This window comes from Gobius niger, assembly GCF_951799975.1.
Source record: "Gobius niger genome assembly, chromosome: 13".
Lineage (NCBI taxonomy): Eukaryota > Metazoa > Chordata > Actinopteri > Gobiiformes > Gobiidae > Gobius > Gobius niger.
This window is the reverse complement of record NC_136864.1, coordinates 30,478,502-30,499,138: the sequence shown is the minus strand read 5'-3', so window position 1 is coordinate 30,499,138 and position 20,637 is coordinate 30,478,502. Positions and strand designations below refer to the sequence as shown.

The 20,637-nt window shown below is 47.0% G+C and overlaps 1 protein-coding gene across 1 annotated transcript in view; it reads left to right on the top strand.

Moving 5' to 3' along the window:
* The window catches only part of LOC306973238 (junctophilin-1-like), a 47,537-nt gene extending 34,214 nt beyond the window's left edge, over positions 1 to 13,323 (top strand). Inside the window, exons 3-7 of the mRNA XM_079570140.1 lie at positions 9,274 to 9,392; positions 9,695 to 9,952; positions 10,471 to 10,898; positions 12,643 to 12,739; positions 12,899 to 13,323. Of these exons, the coding sequence (XP_079426266.1) occupies positions 9,274 to 9,392; positions 9,695 to 9,952; positions 10,471 to 10,898; positions 12,643 to 12,723 (886 nt within the window). The 3' untranslated portion in view covers positions 12,724 to 12,739; positions 12,899 to 13,323. The remainder of the gene's footprint in view (positions 1 to 9,273; positions 9,393 to 9,694; positions 9,953 to 10,470; positions 10,899 to 12,642; positions 12,740 to 12,898) is intronic.
* Positions 13,324 to 20,637: the final 7,314 nt, after the last annotated feature.

The window sequence follows — 20,637 nt, the reverse complement described above, 5'->3', positions numbered from 1 at the left end:
AACAATTTACACTTCTGGAGAATACTGCAGTTATGGAAGCAGATTGGCTTCTTGTCTATAATCTTTATAGTTTGATTGTATAATGACCTGAAGTGTTTAGTGGCTGAGGGAGTGGCCTGTGCCCATGCTGTCATACAGTATGATATATGTGAGAATATCATGGTGTGCATGTACAGGAGTGCGGCCTGGTTTGGAATGTTCTGTCTAATTAGTTTGAAACTATTTAAAATGCTTTGCATGGTTCTTGAGATTTTCTTTAAATGTTTGCCAAATTTTATTTGGTGATCAAGGACCAATCCAAGGTATTTAAATTCCATTACCAATTTTATTTACATTTGCTCTACATTTTGTCTTTAATAGAAAAAACACATTCATGCCGTTTTAGTTAAATTTAGCACCAACTGATTTTGAATGAGCCATCGACTGACCTCAGCCATACATTTGGACAGAATCTCCGCTGACTGTTCCGGTGACTTGGCGGGTGCATAAAAAATCCTGGGAATTTACATCGGGACAGATTAGTGGCAAATCATTTATAAAAAGACTAAACAGCAAAGGTCCCTGTATAGAGCCCTGTGGTATGCCCCTTTGGATGCTTAAGAGCAGTGACTTATCCTAACCAACTTTAACAGAAGATAAGATGTGAACCAGCCCACTGCCTCATGTTAAAGGATAGTAGTAGGCTATGACTGACCATTCTGAAAGATCTAAAAATACTGCCTGCTCCTACCACCTGACTCCTGTCAAGGGAAACAATCTGCAGAGGCAGAAGGAGATGGATAATTAAAGTTTTCAGTTGTTACAAAATCTATACACAAATCCTCTACTGGTTGCACAAAATACGAGTTAAATTTGTTTGCCATTGTGGCAGCGTCATTAATATTTTTTCCGTCTATAGTAGGTCCCCAAATTCCTTTGTGCTTATTTGTTTTATTATTCAAGCTATTTAAGTATTTTAAGAGAATTATTGTTTCCCTTTGCATTTCCTTGCATTGCCTCTGGAGGGTCCTACACCTTGATGTTCGGGAGACTCCAAAGGCACCAGCAGCTTCAAATACCTGTTTGCTGCTTTGTAGCAGCTGTTCTCTTGATCTGATGTATTTGTCTGGCAGAAACTGTCCTCATTGTGCCTTTATCTGCACAAACCCGAGTGTGCTCTGAATCAGCCACAAATCTCTTATCAGTACGATGATTACGCTTAATCTTTCATGAAATATTGAAGGGTTTCATACCTAGACCAAGGCATTCAACTGTTTCACGCTTTTCATCAGCAGAGAGATCCTTTTTCTTTCCCATTTTGATTGAAAATGGTGATCTGCTTAATAATGTGGATCGTCCTTTTCCAGTAGTTTTAGTAATCTTATTGTCTGTTAAAGAGACTAGATACAAGTTGGTCATTTCATTATATTTTATTTGTTATAGAAGCTCAAAAAAGGAGTAGGCTGATGAAAGCTTATATACGCCTACCCCATAATCAATGTAATAAACATTTCTATTTCCCGGTGATACAGCACAATCCGGTACGGATTAAGTGTTCCCGGGGATGATGTATGCATGAATGAAAGGTGGCAGATGTTTGCCCAAAACTGTGTGAAGCGCTTTGGGTGACCTGTGTCATAAAGCTTCCATTCCATTCTTAGCAAAGTTAATGTAAAAACTGATTTCCTATATGCACTGCGTAACCAAAAGAAAAAAAGGGAAGAGAGAGCAGGCCGCAGGAGGAGAGAGAGAGGGCAGGCCGCAGGAGGAGAGAGAGAGGGCAGGCCGCAGGAGGAGAGAGAGAGCAGGCTGCATGAGGAGAGAGAGCAGGCTGCAGGAGGAGAGAGACAGAGCAAACTGCAGGAGAAGAGAGAGAGCAGGCTGCAGGAGGAGAGAGAGAGCAGGCTGCATAAGAAGAGAGAGCAGGCTGCAGGAGGAGAGAGAGGGCAGGCCGCAGGAGGAGAGAGAGAGCAGGCTGCATGAGGAGAGAGAGCAGGCTGCAGGAGGAGAGAGAGAGGGCAGGCCGCAGGAGGAGAGAGAGAGCAGGCTGCATAAGGAGAGAGAGCAGGCTGCATAAGGAGAGAGAGCAGGCTGCAGGAGGAGAGAGAGAGGGCAGGCCGCAGGAGGAGAGAGAGAGCAGGCTGCAGGAGGAGAGAGAGAGCAGGCTGCATGAGGAGAGAGAGCCGGCTGCATAAGAAGAGAGAGCAGGCTGCAGGAGGAGAGAGAGGGCAGGCCGCAGGAGGAGAGAGAGCAGGCTGCAGGAGGAGAGGGAGAGCAGGCTGCAGGAGGAGAGAGAGCAGGCTGCATGAGGAGAGAGAGAGCAGGCTGCAGGAGGAGAGAGAGCAGGCTGCGTGAGGAGAGAGACAGCTGCATAAGAAGAGAGAGCAGGCTGCATGAGGAGAGAGAGAGCAGGCTGCATAAGGAGAGAGAGAGCAGGCTGCAGGAGGAGAGAGAGAGCAGGCTGCATGAGGAGAGAGAGAGCAGGCTGCATGAGGAGAGAGAGAGCAGGCTGCAGGAGGAGAGAGAGCAGGCTGCATGAGGGGAGAGAGAGAGGGCAGGCTGCAGGAGGAGAGAGAGCAGGCTGCATAAGGAGAGAGAGCAGGCTGCATAAGGAGAGAGAGCAGGCTGCATGAGGAGAGAGAGCAGGCTGCATGAGGAGAGAGAGAGGGCAGGCTGCAGGAGGAGAGAGAGAGCAGGCTGCAGGAGGAGAGAGAGAGGGCAGGCCGCAGGAGGAGAGAGAGAGCAGGCTGCATGAGGAGAGAGAGCAGGCTGCAGGAGGAGAGAGACAGAGCAAACTGCAGGAGAAGAGAGAGAGCAGGCTGCAGGAGGAGAGAGAGAGCAGGCTGCATAAGAAGAGAGAGCAGGCTGCAGGAGGAGAGAGAGGGCAGGCCGCAGGAGGAGAGAGAGAGCAGGCTGCATGAGGAGAGAGAGCAGGCTGCAGGAGGAGAGAGAGAGGGCAGGCCGCAGGAGGAGAGAGAGAGCAGGCTGCATAAGGAGAGAGAGCAGGCTGCATAAGGAGAGAGAGCAGGCTGCAGGAGGAGAGAGAGAGGGCAGGCCGCAGGAGGAGAGAGAGAGCAGGCTGCAGGAGGAGAGAGAGAGCAGGCTGCATGAGGAGAGAGAGCCGGCTGCATAAGAAGAGAGAGCAGGCTGCAGGAGGAGAGAGAGGGCAGGCCGCAGGAGGAGAGAGAGCAGGCTGCAGGAGGAGAGGGAGAGCAGGCTGCAGGAGGAGAGAGAGCAGGCTGCATGAGGAGAGAGAGAGCAGGCTGCAGGAGGAGAGAGAGCAGGCTGCGTGAGGAGAGAGACAGCTGCATAAGAAGAGAGAGCAGGCTGCATGAGGAGAGAGAGAGCAGGCTGCATAAGGAGAGAGAGAGCAGGCTGCAGGAGGAGAGAGAGAGCAGGCTGCATGAGGAGAGAGAGAGCAGGCTGCATGAGGAGAGAGAGAGCAGGCTGCAGGAGGAGAGAGAGCAGGCTGCATGAGGGGAGAGAGAGAGGGCAGGCTGCAGGAGGAGAGAGAGCAGGCTGCATAAGGAGAGAGAGCAGGCTGCATAAGGAGAGAGAGCAGGCTGCATAAGGAGAGAGAGCAGGCTGCATAAGGAGAGAGAGCAGGCTGCATGAGGAGAGAGAGAGCAGGCTGCAGGAGGAGAGAGAGCAGGCTGCGTGAGGAGAGAGACAGCTGCATAAGAAGAGAGAGCAGGCTGCATGAGGAGAGAGAGAGCAGGCTGCATAAGGAGAGAGAGAGCAGGCTGCAGGAGGAGAGAGAGAGCAGGCTGCATGAGGAGAGAGAGAGCAGGCTGCATGAGGAGAGAGAGAGCAGGCTGCATGAGGAGAGAGAGCAGGCTGCATGAGGAGAGAGAGAGGGCAGGCTGCAGGAGGAGAGAGAGCAGGCTGCATAAGGAGAGAGAGAGCAGGCTACATAAGGAGAGAGAGCAGGCTGCATAAGGAGAGAGAGCAGGCTGCTTAAGGAGAGAGAGCAGGCTGCTTAAGGAGAGAGAGCAGGCTGCATGAGGAGAGAGAGAGGGCAGGCTACATGAGGAGAGAGAGCAGGCTGCATAAGGAGAGAGAGCAGGCTGCATGAGGAGAGAGAGCAGGCTGCATGAGGAGAGAGAGAGGGCAGGCTGCAGGAGGAGAGAGAGCAGGCTGCATAAGGAGAGAGAGCAGGCTGCATAAGGAGAGAGAGAGCAGGCTGCAGGAGGAGAGAGAGAGCAGGCTGCAGGAGGAGAGAGCAGGCTGCATGAGGAGAGAGAGAGCAGGCTGCATGAGGAGAGAGAGAGAGCAGACTGTAGGAGGAGAGAGAGAGAGCAGGCTGTAGGAGGAGAGATAGGCTGCAGGAGGAGAGTGAGAGAGCAGACTGTAGGAGGAGAGAGAGAGAGCAGACTGTAGGAGGAGAGATAGGCTGCAGGAGGAGAGTGAGAGAGCAGACTGTAGGAGGAGAGAGAGAGAGCAGACTGTAGGAGGAGAGATGGCTGCAGGAGGAGAGAGAGAGAGCAGGCTGCAGGAGGAGAGTGAGAGAGCAGGCTGCAGGAGGAGAGAGAGAGAGTAGGCTGCAGGAGGAGAGACAGGCTGCAGGAGGAGAGAGAGAGCAGGCTGTAGGAGGAGAGAGAGAGCAGACTGCAGGAGGAGAGAGAGAGAGCAGACTGCAGGAGGAGAGAGAGAGAGAGCAGACTGCAGGAAGAGAGAGAGAGCAGACTGTAGGAGGAGAGAGAGCAGGCTGTAAGAGGAGAGAGAGAGAGAGCAGACTGCAGGAGGAGAGAGAGCAGGCTATAAGAGGAGAGAGAGAGAGAGCAGACTGCAGGAGGAGAGAGAGAGAGAGCAGACTGCAGGAGGAGAGAGAGAGAGAGAGCAGACTGCAGGAGGAGAGAGAGAGAGAGCAGACTGCAGGAGGAGAGAGAGAGAGAGAGCAGACTGCAGGAGGAGAGAGAGAGAGAGCAGACTGCAGGAGGAGAGAGAGAGAGAGAGCAGACTGCAGGAGGAGAGAGAGAGAGAGAGCAGACTGCAGGAGGAGAGAGAGAGAGCAGGCTGCTGGAGGAGAGAGAGAGAGCAGACTGCAGACTGTAGGAGGAGAGAGAGAGAGCAGACTGCAGAAGGAGAGAGAGAGCAGGCTGCAGGAGGAGAGAGAGCAGACTGCAGGAGGAGAGAGAGAGAGCAGACTGCAGGAGGAGAGAGAGAGAGCAGACTGCAGGAGGAGAGAGAGAGAGCAGACTGCAGGAGGAGAGAGAGAGAGCAGACTGCAGAAGGAGAGAGAGAGAGAGCAGACTGCAGGAGGAGAGAGAGAGAGAGCAGACTGCAGAAGGAGAGAGAGAGAGAGCAGACTGCAGGAGGCGAGAGAGAGAGAGCAGACTGTAGGAGAAGAGAGAGAGCAGACTGCAGGAGGAGAAAGAGAGAGCAGGCTGCAGGAGGAGAAAGAGAGAGCAGGCTGCAGGAGGAGAGAGAGAGCAGACTGCAGGAGGAGAGTGAGAGAGCAGGCTGCAGGAGGAGAGAGAGAGAGTAGGCTGCAGGAGGAGAGACAGGCTGCAGGAGGAGAGAGAGAGCAGGCTGTAGGAGGAGAGAGAGAGCAGACTGCAGGAGGAGAGAGAGAGAGCAGACTGCAGGAGGAGAGAGAGAGAGAGCAGACTGCAGGAAGAGAGAGAGAGCAGACTGTAGGAGGAGAGAGAGCAGGCTGTAAGAGGAGAGAGAGAGAGAGCAGACTGCAGGAGGAGAGAGAGCAGGCTGTATGAGGAGAGAGAGAGAGAGCAGACTGCAGGAGGAGAGAGAGAGAGAGCAGACTGCAGGAGGAGAGAGAGAGAGAGAGCAGACTGCAGGAGGAGAGAGAGAGAGAGCAGACTGCAGGAGGAGAGAGAGAGAGAGAGCAGACTGCAGGAGGAGAGAGAGAGAGAGCAGACTGCAGGAGGAGAGAGAGAGAGAGAGCAGACTGCAGGAGGAGAGAGAGAGAGAGAGCAGACTGCAGGAGGAGAGAGAGAGAGCAGGCTGCTGGAGGAGAGAGAGAGAGCAGACTGCAGACTGTAGGAGGAGAGAGAGAGAGCAGACTGCAGAAGGAGAGAGAGAGCAGGCTGCAGGAGGAGAGAGAGCAGACTGCAGGAGGAGAGAGAGAGAGCAGACTGCAGGAGGAGAGAGAGAGAGCAGACTGCAGGAGGAGAGAGAGAGAGCAGACTGCAGGAGGAGAGAGAGAGAGCAGACTGCAGAAGGAGAGAGAGAGAGAGCAGACTGCAGGAGGAGAGAGAGAGAGAGCAGACTGCAGAAGGAGAGAGAGAGAGAGCAGACTGCAGGAGGCGAGAGAGAGAGAGCAGACTGTAGGAGGAGAGAGAGAGCAGACTGCAGGAGGAGAAAGAGAGAGCAGGCTGCAGGAGGAGAAAGAGAGAGCAGGCTGCAGGAGGAGAGAGAGAGCAGACTGCAGGAGGAGAAAGAGAGAGCAGGCTGCAGGAGGAGAAAGAGAGAGCAGGCTGCAGGAGGAGAGAGAGAGAGCAGACTGCAGGAGGAGAGAGAGAGAGCAGGCTGCAGGAGGACAGAGAGAGAGAGCAGACTGTAGGAGGAGAGAGAGAGCAGGCTGCAGGAGGAGAGAGAGAGAGCAGGCTGCAGGAGGAGAGAGAGAGAGCAGACTGCAGGAGGAGAGAGAGAGAGAGCAGGCTGCAGTAGGGGAGAGAGAGCAGGCTGCAGGAGGAGAGAGAGAGAGCAGACTGCAGGAGGAGAGAGAGCAGGCTGTAGGAGGAGAGAGAGAGAGCAGACTGTAGGAGGAGAGAGAGAGCAGGCTGCAGGAGGAGAGAGAGAGAGCAGACTGTAGGAGGAGAGAGAGAGCAGGCTGTAGGAGGAGAGAGAGAGCAGACTGTAGGAGGAGAGAGAGAGCAGGCTGTAGGAGGAGAGAGAGAGAGAGCAGACTGCAGGAGGAGAGAGAGCAGGCTGTAGGAGGAGAGAGAGAGAGAGAGCAGACTGCAGGAGGAGAGAGAGAGCAGACTGCAGGAGGACAGAGAGAGAGAGCAGGCTGCAGTAGGGGAGAGAGAGCAGACTGCAGGAGGAGAGAGAGAGCAGGCTGCAGGAGGAGAGAGAGAGCAGGCTGCAGGAGGAGAGAGAGAGAGAGCAGACTGCAGGAGGAGAGAGAGCAGGCTGTAGGAGGAGAGAGAGAGAGAGCAGACTGCAGGAGGAGAGAGAGCAGGCTGTAGGAGGAGAGAGAGAGAGAGAGCAGACTGCAGGAGGAGAGAGAGAGAGCAGGCTGCAGTAGGGGAGAGAGAGCAGACTGCAGGAGGAGAGAGAGAGCAGGCTGCAGGAGGAGAGAGAGAGCAGGCTGTAGGAGGAGAGAGAGAGCAGACTGTAGGAGGAGAGAGAGAGCAGGCTGCAGGAGGAGAGAGAGAGAGAGCAGACTGCAGGAGGAGAGAGAGCAGGCTGTAGGAGGAGAGAGAGAGAGAGAGCAGACTGCAGGAGGAGAGAGAGAGCAGACTGCAGGAGGACAGAGAGAGAGAGCAGGCTGCAGGAGGAGAGAGAGAAAGAGAGCAGACTGCAGGAGAGAGAGAGCAGGCTGTAGGAGGAGAGAGAGAGCAGGTTGTAGGAGGAGAGAGAGAAGACTGTAGGAGGAGAGAGAGAAGACTGTAGGAGGAGAGAGAGAAGACTGTAGGAGGAGAGAGAGAGAGCAGGCTGCAGTAGGGGAGAGAGAGAAGACTGTAGGAGGAGAGAGAGAGCAGGCTGCAGTAGGGGAGAGAGAGAAGACTGTAGGAGGAGAGAGAGCAGGCTGCAGGAGGACAGGGAGAGAGAGAAGACTGTAGGAGGAGAGAGAGAGAGCAGGCTGCAGTAGGGGAGAGAGAGAGAGAGGACTGTAGGAGGAGAGAGCAGGTGTGGAATGGTGGAGCAGCTGTTCACACTTTAAAACATGGATTTCTCTACAACAACACAGCACCATTGATTAGACCATGACAACACTAACATGGAATTGAAAATGGCACGTTTGAAACGCAGTCGCTCACGTGGAGGTCGAGTGAGCTAATGCTCTCAGCTGTGTGAAGTCTGGCTGTAGGACCGGTCACTCGATACCTCTGTCTGTGACCAAGGTGACGGCCATGTGTCATGGGACATGATGCATCACATTATCTGAGATTAACCTGTGTGTAATACAATATAATAGTTTCTTATTATAATGAAAGATAACTGCATTAGACAGAAACCTGTTGTGCTTATCAGGTTTTCACACCCGGCACTCTGGACTGCTCCATCCCTGCACTCTCCCATGGAGTGCAAACATGCACACAAGCACCTGAACAAAATGCTGAGCAAATGTAGTTCAAAGCCAACATCTCCAATCATTGGAAAAGGGGAAACTACATTCTGCTAAAATCATCAGGACAATGAACACCGTCACTGGATAAAGGAGGCATTAAAATACGGATATGTGTGGGACAGTGATCCGGGATATATGGGGCTTATATGCCTGTGCACATCTGGGATGCTGAACTTAAGACGTAGGACAGCAGATGGCGCTGTCATCTGACCTCCACCGGAAGGACAATGGCCTCCAAAATTTGTGTCAATCAACTTTGAAGACACGTCACACACTGCAGGAAGTCAAAACCTTCCATGTAAAGTGTTGGGATATAATATGAATACATTTGATTGATTATTTGAATTATAGCTTCATTCTGAAGTCCCATAATGACAAATCCTTAAATCTTGTCTTTACCTTTTGAGCTGCTTTTACCAAACAAAAAGGGCAGAAGGCTGCTTATGCTTCAAATTGACTTAGACTTCTATAACTGTGCAACTTCTTCACACAAGAGAGTTTGTGGTCAAGATCATATTTCAGCACCATTTTTATGTTTTTTTCAAACAACTATGTTATTATGTTCATAAAGTTTCTTCTTTACTGTATACTTTGCTTTACTTAAGTGTGATCAACTCAAAAGCATCATCCCATTTCATCACCCTAAAAATTAAGCCAGAGAAGGGTGCAGGCCATGAGGTCAAGAACGGACCTCGCTTGTACCTCGCCTGTACCTCTTTTAGACCTCTTTTGGACCTCGCCTGTACCTCTTTTGGACCTCGCCTGTACCTTGTTTGTGCATCATTTGGACCTCGCCTGTACCTCTTTTGGACCTCGCCTGTACCTCTTTTGGACCTCGCCTGTACCTCTGTTGGAACTCGCCTGTACCTTGTTTGTGCATCATTTGGACCTCGCCTGTACCTCTTTTGGACCTCGCCTGTACCCTGTTTGTGCATCATTTGGATCCAGAGGGGAACCGCTTCTATCACAGGGCCCAGTGTAAGTCCAAGAACATGATATCTAAAGTAGTCCATAACGTATGAATGCTTGTGTTGCAGGACGGCTCACGCCCGTGCCAAAGGGGATGCTGCTGACCAGGCCGCCCAGTCGGCCAATCAAGACTCCGACATTGCCCGAATAGTGGCCAGAGAGCTGTCTCCAAACTTCCACCAGCCGGGTAATCCCAAACCTGCTCACTCTGCGTTCTGCCGCGCTTTCTATCCCAATTTTGGAGTCTGGTCATTTCTGTCCAGTAGAAGTGTGAGATTTAAATTGGACATATTACACATAATTATGACTTATAAACATCAGCATCCCTATGGCAATGAGAAACTGAAAATACAAGGTTTCATTTTGAGTTAACAGCAAATGGCACCACAATGAACACACTTTGAGCCAAATCATCAACAGCCTTAGTAGACAGGATAGCTCAAACATGTGTGAATGAAATGTTTCCTTTAACTTCGACAAATGTTTCAGGTCCTGACTACATCCGGCAGAAGTACAATGAGCCGGTGGAGGTGAAGGAGGTGGTTGAGGAGAAAAAGAAGTCTCCATCAGGAAGCCCTCATTTTTACCGGAAAGGCACCACTCCGTCACAGTCTCCCACCGAGAGCCCAGCACCCAGCCCCCCGCCTTCCCCTTCTCCCCCCCCTCCTCCCCCTGCACCAACCAAGATCCCCCCTGCCAAGCCTGGAAAGGAGAACAAGCCTCCCACTCCTGAGGCTGTCTCTGCAGGTAGGGTTTGTTGAATGGCATGTTGGTCATATTTCATTCCTACTAAATGTGGCGTTGGCACCACAAAGTGAAAGATTTTCACTCAATCTGCTTCACGGATAAATTTGGAGTTGGGACATTAATTCATTAATTTGCGGGTATATTTCCATTATAGATCATCACTGAAGGCGTTTGGAGCACATTTGGAGTTGTGTTTTCAACCAAGAATTGATTTCATTATTGCTTTGCACTTTTCTCAACGGGCTTCATAATGTCGTCACCAGAAATTGTTTTGACTTCACAGACTGTTTAGGGACGACCTTATGAAGCTCATTGTGAAAATGCCAAGAATGAAGGGTAAAATATGAAACATATTTTGTTATTTCACTCTTTTCTATTTCTCTTCAAGAGAATCTCACAGTGGAAATAGTGTTGAAAATAATGAAAATCCATAGCATGAAAGTTGTTCCTAAACTGTATGCATGTCTAAGGTTTTATTTGAATGTTTTCCTTATAAATACCTCTCCACTTTTTGGCAGGCATCTCAAAGGCTGCATCCAAATTGTCCCTCAAACAGGAAGTGAAACCGACCCAACCACTGCCCCTCCCTCTCAAACCGGCCCCTCCCTCTGCCAGCTCCAGCTCCAGTAACGGACAGATCCATTCACAGTTCCACAGCTACTACGTCAAGGCTGACGTCAAACTGCCTCCCCCCGAGGAGCTGGAAGGCCTTGAGGATGACTTCCACCCCTCCAGTCTGGCCCGCTTACCGCCTCCGTCTAAAACATTTGGCCCTGCAGTCAGCAAGGCTCCAGCAGCCCCCAGCCCATCTCCAACCCCTCCAAAGGACGCCCCCAAACCTGCTGACGCCAAGCCCAAACGACAGGAGTCTACCAAACCAAAGAGCCTGGCAGAGACCAAGAAAGCCAGTATGGAAATTGTTTCCGAAGTAATGGAAGAGGAGACGGTGAGAACAGAATCAATAATACCGAACAACCTGTGAATTAATAGTAATAATAATCATCATTATAATGCATTAGTCCTATGTAGCACTCTGTCAGACAGGTCTCTTTGCCAAACCCCTCCCCTGAACGGTCATTGTCCAGTCATACCTCAGAGCAACCATTGCTACCAGACATTATCTGGATATCCTCCATAGAAACTATTGGCGTGGGGATTGTCTCTGCTGCCCAAAAACAAGCTATAGAGCAGCCCCTGCCAACTTTTAAGCCAAGGGTAGACTTGTTTACCGTCCATCTTGTTGCTTGCCAAGAGTTTTATGAGCTGTCGTTGCTGGACATCATCACAAAAAAGCGGTTTCCTCTCTGTGGGAAGAGGCCGTCTCCTCGGCATCAGCTACTGCCCCACATGTCACGTTCAATGGCCTTAAAAGTTATACTTGGATGTAGGGCACAGAAGGCTTAAAGGGACTAGACAGAGTTAAAACATGTTAAAATTATGTCTTTTCCTCACCCTACATGTTCCAGCCATGTCCTAATGTGTAGAAGGAGCTCAGACCTGTTCACCACAACTGCATCTAAAATCCTGCGCGAGCTTAATATAGAAGCTGCAGTTACGCATAAGACCTGAGGTGGCAGTAGTGAGTATAAAAAATGACCAACTTGCATCTAGTCCCTTAAAGCCTGAGGGGTCACATAAGGCTCACCTTTGATCATAGACTAAATATTAGAAGAGAACTTCCCTGAGTTTCCACATTACTGTGGATATGTTGAATACGTATTTACAATACTCATTTTGAGTAACTGTGTTCTGGTAAAGTCACTTACATTTGAAAGTATTTAGAATACAGTTTCTTTCCAAATATGAAGGGAATCCATCCCAGTACTCAGTCATTATATTTTAGCTCCATATTGCACAACATTATGAAAGAACTTTTAATGAGGACCTGTTTTTCCTCCTAAAATGAAATAAAGATTTAAAATGCCTGATGCCATAGTTCATAAACACAGCACATGTGTCACATGATGTGTCACATGATGTGTCACATGATGCTGTATCTGCTGCTCCATTTGTAAAGAGAGTTAAAGAGTTCACCATTAATGATAAGTGAGTTTATAACAGGTCTTCCAACAATCATAGTCTTCATTTTTGTAATTATATTTATACATAAATATGTATATTATATATATTATATTATATTATAATATGTATATTTATACATAAATATAATGACGATCAATGTGAAAGTATTCTAAAAGTATTCAAAGTATTCAGAATACAATACTCTGATTGCCAAAGTAACGGAATACGTTACAAAATACATTTTAAGGCAAGTATTCAGTATTTAAAGTATTCTCCCCAACACTGTGAGAGAGTCAGTCAGTCAGTCCTGGAAATCCCCACAGAACCAGTGTTCCATGTTCCCTTCTGAAGTCACAAATAGTATTCATAGATGACTGTGAAAGGCTCATGCTGTGGTCATAATCAGTGCACGTAGGCTCAGATCTGTGCGCAAGATACAGAATAAGTTGTACCAAAGACGTTTCTGTTTGTTACGACCAAAGTGCAGGACACCTAACCTCCCACATAACCTGGAACAGCAAACACCTCCCTGTGTGAAGGGCTTTAAGACCGTGACACGCTGTACAGTCAAGTATAGTAGTGATATAAATCCTGATTATTGGTACATGTTCCTGTATTTTCAGTTATCATTTCATTATAGAGACACAAATGCCATGTTTCTCTTTCAGGGTCCCAACTCCATCCTGGTGGCTCTGGTGATGCTCATCAATGTTGGTCTAGCAATCATTTTTGTCCACTTTCTTACTTGACCAAAAATGATCTCAGGTACACAGTTACTTTTTTCTTCATGTTTCCCGGGACACATGTGTGACTGCTACACGTACATTACATGTGTGTGTTTTTGTGCGCTGCATGTGTGTGTATTTGCTTGAATGGTGATTTGATTTGTATTGACGCTATCTGCACACGCTCTTGTGCCCACAGTGGAGGACTGTGCGATCTAGCTGCCAAGAGGGGCCTTTCCTGCATGAAGGAGCCAGGCAGGCACTAGTGACGTTGCAGAGTGAAAGTAGAAGGACTGTGAATGAGAAGTCTAATGAAGAGTCATTTTGGAATGAGGAAGAGAGAGACAGCACCACCTCACCCCTATGCCCCAGCCAGCTGAACTGGACCATGTGTGTGACTCCACTCAGAACACAGGACAAGCTGCTGCTCCTTGGACACACGAGGAGAACCAAGTGCTGATTGTCAGTGCAGATCAGGCGAGAGCGCTGGCACTGCCCACCCAAGCCTATAATAATATAATAATGTGTGCGTGTGTGCGTGCGTGCGTGCGCGAGTTAGTGTGTGTGCGCATCATCCTACTGTTCAGCTCATGTCTTCAAATGCTACAATAAAACAAGTTTGTGCCCGGGCCTGTTTGACGTTTTACTTGGTCACCAGTGCTGCTGCTTTAGTGGAGGCTTCATGAAGGCTGTTCCTCATCAATGTTTTAAGTGCCTCTTTTAGCTCCATGTAGTCTTGGAAAAACAATCTTTGCACACAAACTTTGAGCCTGAAACGTTGTCCTCACTGTGGAGTAGTGTGATCTGTTTGCAGATGCACTTTGGGCGGACGGAAGGCGACAGCTGCGGACCATTTTACAGAGTGACGTGGTGTTGGGTGAGAAGGGCCAGGGCAGGAATGTCAGGCTGTTGCACTGCCAGCAGAGAAGCTTCACTGTGTGTGTCAGTCTTAAGGCTTTAAACACTGCATGTAGGACTTTCAAATATATGTTGACAGCGAGCTTCATTCATGAGATTAAGTATGTACAGTGCCATCAATATCTGAATATGTTACAGTTTTGTAAAGTACTAGTGGTACTGGCTAGTGGGTCCTGAAACGGCACTAAAGTGACTTCGTTGTCCCAGCTCAGATGATAAAAAAAAATAGTTCTATTTCTTTTGTTAAATAACAGTATCAGTCTTCTATAAAATGGATGAATATTATTTCTGCTTTTGAATTCTAGATCAATAAATCAATGAATAATGTAGAAAATGGGCACCAATCAAAGTATTGTTCAGATACAGGTCTCTACATTCAGTACTGTTAAAGTACTTTATTAGTATTAGTATTTAGAATACATATTCACAATACTAATTTTGAGTAACTGTATTGAGGTACAGTTACTCTTTCATTAGAGAGTATTTAGAATACTGTTATTTTACTCAAATGAAAGTAGTAATTTCATAAATATTAATAATAAAGAATAGGTCATATCAACCAGGGAAATGTAAAGCTCTATAGTTCTCCTCCAAAGAAACAAATTCAGATGTAAAACTCCTTACGTTCATGTGTACCGTGCTCCCAGTTTGCATTTTTACATTTGTACTTTTTTGTGTCCCTAATGAGAGGCAAATAAGTTCATAATGGTTGAAACAAGCGTAGCTACATGTTACAGTCATGTGAAAGTATTCAGGACACAGTACTCTCATTGGACAAAGTAACAAAACTGTTGCAAAATAAATTTTAATACAAGTATTCAGTGTTCTGTAACTAAGTATTCTCAACACTGATGATACTTATCTGGGTAACACTTTATTTTACAGTACCCTTGATACATTGTACCTAACAACATTTAGTACAGTGTAATGTGCTCTGTAACCATGTGTAATAAGTTGTACCTATGAGTTAGATACACAATGGAATAATATGTATTTGTAGTTTGTAAGTACATAATGTAATAAGACATAATTCTAACTCTAACCCTAACCTTAAGCCCTTACCCCTAAGGGTCTCGTGTCCTATTACATTATGTACCTACAAAGTACTAATACACATTATTTTACTGTGTATCTAGCCCATAGGTACAACTTATTACAGATTGTTAAAGAGCACATTGCATTGTACTAAATGTAGTTAGGCACAATGTATCAAGGTACTGTAAAATAAAGTGATACCCTTATTAGTTCTTCATTGTTTGAGTCAGGAGTGTTTCTTATCTTTTTTCTGTTACTCAGACTGTAGGTGGTACATATTTAACCATTTAAGGTTCAATATTGTATAGTAACACTACACACCAACAACATGATCACAGTAATCCAAGTGCTCCTTTGTTATTACACCTTACAATATAGTTTCCCTTTTTATCGGCTTAGAAAATGGACATGTTTAATTTTGTGTAACAAGACTTGGATCATGTAAAGGCTCACGTAACTGTATTTAAATCGGGAAAACCTGGAACACCTTAGGTTCTAGCTTCACCCCAGTTTGGGACTATACCTATGCTGGGAGAGGCTGAACGCTAACAACATTTGCGTGACTCGTCAGGTACGCATCAACTCGTCTAAGCTCAGGTAAGAACATATCTCAGCATGTAATAACGGTGGCCTGTTCCTTAAAAGCTTGTGCACTCCTGAGACACTGTTCCCACTGACTCTGGATCTGACTGAGCTGTGAGTGTGGACACTGGTTCTCTTCCTGACACTGATTGTGGAGGCACCAGCTGCTCTGCCTGGAGACTGAGCAGCAGCACAGAGCTTCCTGAACAAGTGTGTTACAATGACTGACGAGGGTGGACACCTTCACATATTAGTGATGGGCTAACAGCACCTCAGCCGAGCTGTGTCATGAGCCTATCGTTTGAAGAAAAGTCACATGACCAACACTTTCACTGTGTCACTTTGTATCATGTAGTGTCGCACCCAATACACAGCAGGGGGCGCCAGTTGAACAAGAGCAAGTGGAGGGGTCAGAGGAACTGTCCTTCAGGATGTTCTGGAGGGTCTGCAGTGAGGCCATGTCCCGCCTCTCACTCAGATAATACGACACACGGTGTTAAGGGGTTTACTGAAGTACAATGATTTTAGATCAAGTGTTTACGATTCAGACTGTTTTTGTCTGAAAGTGAAAGGTGTGCAAATAAAAGAAATGTGAAAAATGCTTCATAGTGAACCAGTGGATATAGTTAGAACCTCAAATGATCATTTACAATATGGCGCCTGTACAATGTCGCCTACCAACACTTTGATACAGACACAATTATGTAAGTGTGACATCTGCACATAACTACCTATTACACACACAAATGTGCAGAAGCCTTGTTGACAGTGTGCACCTGCAGGAGCCGGGATTTGAACCCCTGACCGTCCGATCGTGTGATGACCCACTCTACCATCCACCACTGTCGGAATATGTATGTTTGTGAACAAAACAAACCCGGGAAAGTTATGAGTTTAGGTGGACATTGCCCATAAATCAGCGAAAAAACAAATACATGAAATTAGCAAATTAAAGTGTCAAAAGTAAGACTTTGTCCCATAGTAGAGAACTTACTGTATGTCTACTACATTAGGGGCAGGGTAATGTGGGACAGGGGGCAATGTGAGACACCCCTTGTTTCTATAGGCAACGGAACACAAATGTCATCATGTGACCATTATATTTTCAATCCCCTCCCATTCCACACTTGCCAGGTAGGAGAGGTTGGTGCTGGTGTAAAAGTACATTTTCTTGCTGAGAAAGTTGTGTCAAGTGTTGTGTCAAAACAAATTGCTTCAAGTAGAAAAACTTCTATCACACGTTGATGAACTTGAAACATGTAAACCCATGTGCTTGATGCTAGTTAAAGATTAGCCTGAACTGCTAGAGATGTTGTTCTTTCTAAAATGGTGGCTGAGGGTAAAGTGAGACAATAATCCAGGTGGGTCTGGCCTGTGTCCTGAGTCCAGGCTCTTCTAACTGGTTCTGATGGTCCTGTGTCCCGAGTCCCAGGCTCTTCTAACCGGTTCTGATGGTCCTGTGTCCTGAGGCCAGGCTCTTCTAACTTGTTCAGATGGTCCTCTGTCCTGAGTCCAGGCTCTTCTAACTGGTTCAGATGGTCCTCTGTCCTGAGTCCCAGGCTCTTCTAACTGGTTCTGATGGTCCTGTGTCCTGAGTCCCAGGCTCTTCTAACTGGTTCTGATGGTCCTGTGTCCCGAGTCCCAGGCTCTTCTGGTTCAGATGGTCCTGTGTCCTGAGTCTCCGGCTCTTCTAACTGGTTCTGATGGTCCTCTGTCCTGAGTCCCAGGCTCTTCTGGTTCTGATGGTCCTGTGTCCTGAGTCCCAGGCTCTTCTAACTGGTTCAGATGGTCCTCTGTCCTGAGTCCCAGGCTCTTCTGGTTCTGATGGTCCTGTGTCCTGAGTCCCAGGCTCTTCTAACTGGTTCAGATGGTCCTCTGTCCTGAGTCCCAGGCTCTTCTAACTGGTTCAGATGGTCCTCTGTCCTGAGTCCCAGGCTCTTCTAACTGGTTCTGATGGTCCTGTGTCCTGAGTCCCAGGCTCTTCTAACTAGTTCTGATGGTCCTGTGTCCTGAGTCCCAGGCTCTTCTAACTGGTTCTGATGGTCCTGTGTCCCGAGTCCCAGGCTCTTCTGGTTCAGATGGTCCTGTGTCCTGAGTCCCAGGCTCTTCTAACTGGTTCTGATTGTCCTGTGTCCTGAGTCTCAGGCTCTTCTAACTGGTTCTGATGGTCCTCTGTCCTGAGTCCCAGGCTCTTCTGGTTCAGATGGTCCTGTGTCCTGAGTCCCAGGCTCTTATAACTGGTTCAGATGGTCCTCTGTCCTGAGTCCCAGGCTCTTCTAACTGGTTCTGATGGTCCTGTGTCCTGAGTCCCAGGCTCTTATAACTGGTTCTGATGGTCCTCTGTCCTGAGTCCCAGGCTCTTCTAACTGGTTCTGATGGTCCTCTGTCCTGAGTCCCAGGCTCTTCTAACTGGTTCAGATGGTCCTGTGTCCTGAGTCCCAGGCTCCTCTAACTGGTTCTGATGGTCCTCTGTCCTGAGTCCCAGGCTCTTCTAACTGGTTCAGATGGTCCTGTGTCCTGAGTCCCAGGCTCTTCTAACTGGTTCTGATGGTCCTCAGTTCTGGGACCCAGACTGTGTACTGGCTAGTTCTGAGTATGGGTCCATGTTCTGACCCTGAGGCTGTGTGTCGGCTACTAGCTGGTTTTGATCGCCCTTCGTGCTGACCCCCAGACACCAGCTTTTCTGACCCCCACACTGTGAATGTTAACTAATACATTTTGAGTCATATTATGTTGTATTTCATTTACTTTTAAAGTAGCCTACTTTGGATCACTTTCAAGTGTTTAAAAAATTGAAGACTGTGTAAGAGCTACAATAGCGACTACTATTGTCCTGTGCTGACCCCCAGACACTAACTGTTCTGACCCCCACACTGTGACATTTTGAATGAATTATGTTGTATTTGATTGACTCAGTTTACCCCGAGTGTAAAGTGAGACACATGACCACTTTTTTAAGAACAATCATATTTTCATTGCCCTTTGTCCTGAAGACATGCTGATCATTTCCATAGCTGGGCAACATCCTGAATTAATGGGAAATGTGTCAATTTTAGCTCAGCTCAAGGGGAGCAAATGTAAAAACTGTATCACATTACCCCGCTCTCCCCTATATATAAATGTACTAGTTGTATATGTGGCATTGCGAGCGGCCTTAGCAGATGTAAACATAAAATGCCAATAAACGCTGGAGCGGTCAGCACCAGTAAAACAAACAAACTGTTTGTTGTTGATAAAGATGGATTGCAGAGACAAAACAAATTTATAGAAAAGACTTGAATTTATTTTACATTCTTTAGTTGAAAACATTGTTCGTCCATTGTTCATCTCACAGTTCGATTTTGAGTCTGTAGTCCATGAATCAGTTACCGTAGGTTACCACGGTGTTGCTCTCACACCGTCTCATGTCCAGATCACGCCAGTATGCTGAATTAATGTTTGTGTTTGCATAAGTTTACACATACTGTATATAGCGTAAGCTGGATGTGGAAGTTCACTCAGTCATTGTGGTTGTCCTCAGCAATAAAGTGACCAAATGTGAATCCAAATATATGAATACATAAATATCACAGTGAGCAGCGTTTTTTGTAAATACATTTTTTAACATTTCCCATATTTACCTAAGAATGGGTGCTGGTCTAAGGGCACGCTGAGTTTGGTTATGCTGGTGTGGTAATTCACTAGGTTTGTCAGTCGCCAAATGCCCCAACGAGAGAAGTGATGACCGGTGAAATCGGAGAAGCCCATGTTTGAGGTTTGACACACACTGAAACCAATGCTGCTTGACCTTGGTCATTCTCTAACCGAAATACCTCAAAGTGTGACTGCTGCTGCGAGATCTCCACTATGGACCGGGATCTCTTCACAGAGCTCTATTAAGTTAAATACTAGGATTAGACTTAGACAGATTTTATTCAGAAGAGACACTGCGTTGCAAAGTAACATCACTCTATCTCAAAAAGTAATCTTAGAAACAAATGATCGGTATAAAGCAATTACACAGAAAAAGTGCTCATGCATATATAAAAATCTGAGAATTCTAAAAGTTGTATAGAATATTAGAATAGGATGATAGATATCTTTCCCAAACGACCTAAATGAGTTTTACTGTCGTCTTGAAATTGAAAATGTTGAACCTGTTGTTTTTCCTGTTTGTAACGAGCAGAGTTTCACCGTCATTCAGGAGGATGTCCAGAGGTTCTTGTCCAGGACGAAAGTTAGGAAGGCCCCTGGACCCTCCCCGTGTCCTTAAACTGTTCTGACAGATCTTTTCAACATGTCACTTAGGAAGTGTACTGTTCCACTTAGCTTTAAAAGATCACTCATAATTCCAGTGCCCAAGAAGACTCCTGTGACTTGTCTGAATGACTATCGGCCAGTGGCCCTCACATCTGTCCTGATGAAAACTTTTGAGCGATTGGTGTTGAATTTTATCAGAGATCAAATCCCTGTGTCTGTGGACCCGCTACAATTTGCGTATAGAAAAAACAGAAGTGTTGAGGACGCCATTTCCTTTGCTTTGAACTCTGTCTACAAGCATCTTGATGAACGGAAAGCATATGCTAGAATGCTATTCATAGACTACAGTTCAGCTTTTAACTCAATGGTCCCAACAAAGCTCATAGAAAAACTCAAATGCTTGGGACTCGATAATGCCATTTGCAATTGGATTTTTAATTTTCTGACTTGCCGACCACAAACAGTCAAAATCAATGGTTGTATTTCTGATGAGCAGTTCGTTAGCACTGGTATCCCGCAGGGGGGTATTTTGAGCCCCCTGCTGTTCACATTATATACTCATGACCTTGTCGCATCTCATGATAAAAATGTGATAATCAAATATGCTGACGATACGACCATTATTGGGCTGGTCAGTTCAAATGATGAATCTCATTATCGTGAGGAGGTGGAGAATGTTGTTCAGTGGAGTAGAGAAAACAACCTGCTTTTGAACACAAAAACATGTGAACTTGTTATTGATTTTTGTCACAATAGGAATCAGTTGCCTATTACTATCCAAGATTCTGATGTGCAGATTGTTGAGAAATGTAAATTCTTGGGTGTGACTCTTTCTCATGACTTGAATTGGAGCTCTCATACGATGAACACTGCTGAGAAAGCGAGACAGCGCCTCTTCTTTTTAGGCAGGCTTCGAGAGTTTACCCAAAATACTAGGATTCTTTTGAACTTTTATTATTGTGTAATTGAGAGTGTCCTAACCAGTTATACTACAGTGTGGTTTGGTAATCTCACTCTGAAGGAGAAGGCGTTTCAAGCACCGTTTATTAATACAAAAAAATGACATTCATTTTTGACTAGCGCTGTTTCAAACAGTGTTTATTTAGAAAAAATGAGAGTTTGCTGCTTGTAGCGTGATCTATGGCACTGTCCCCACAGCACAGA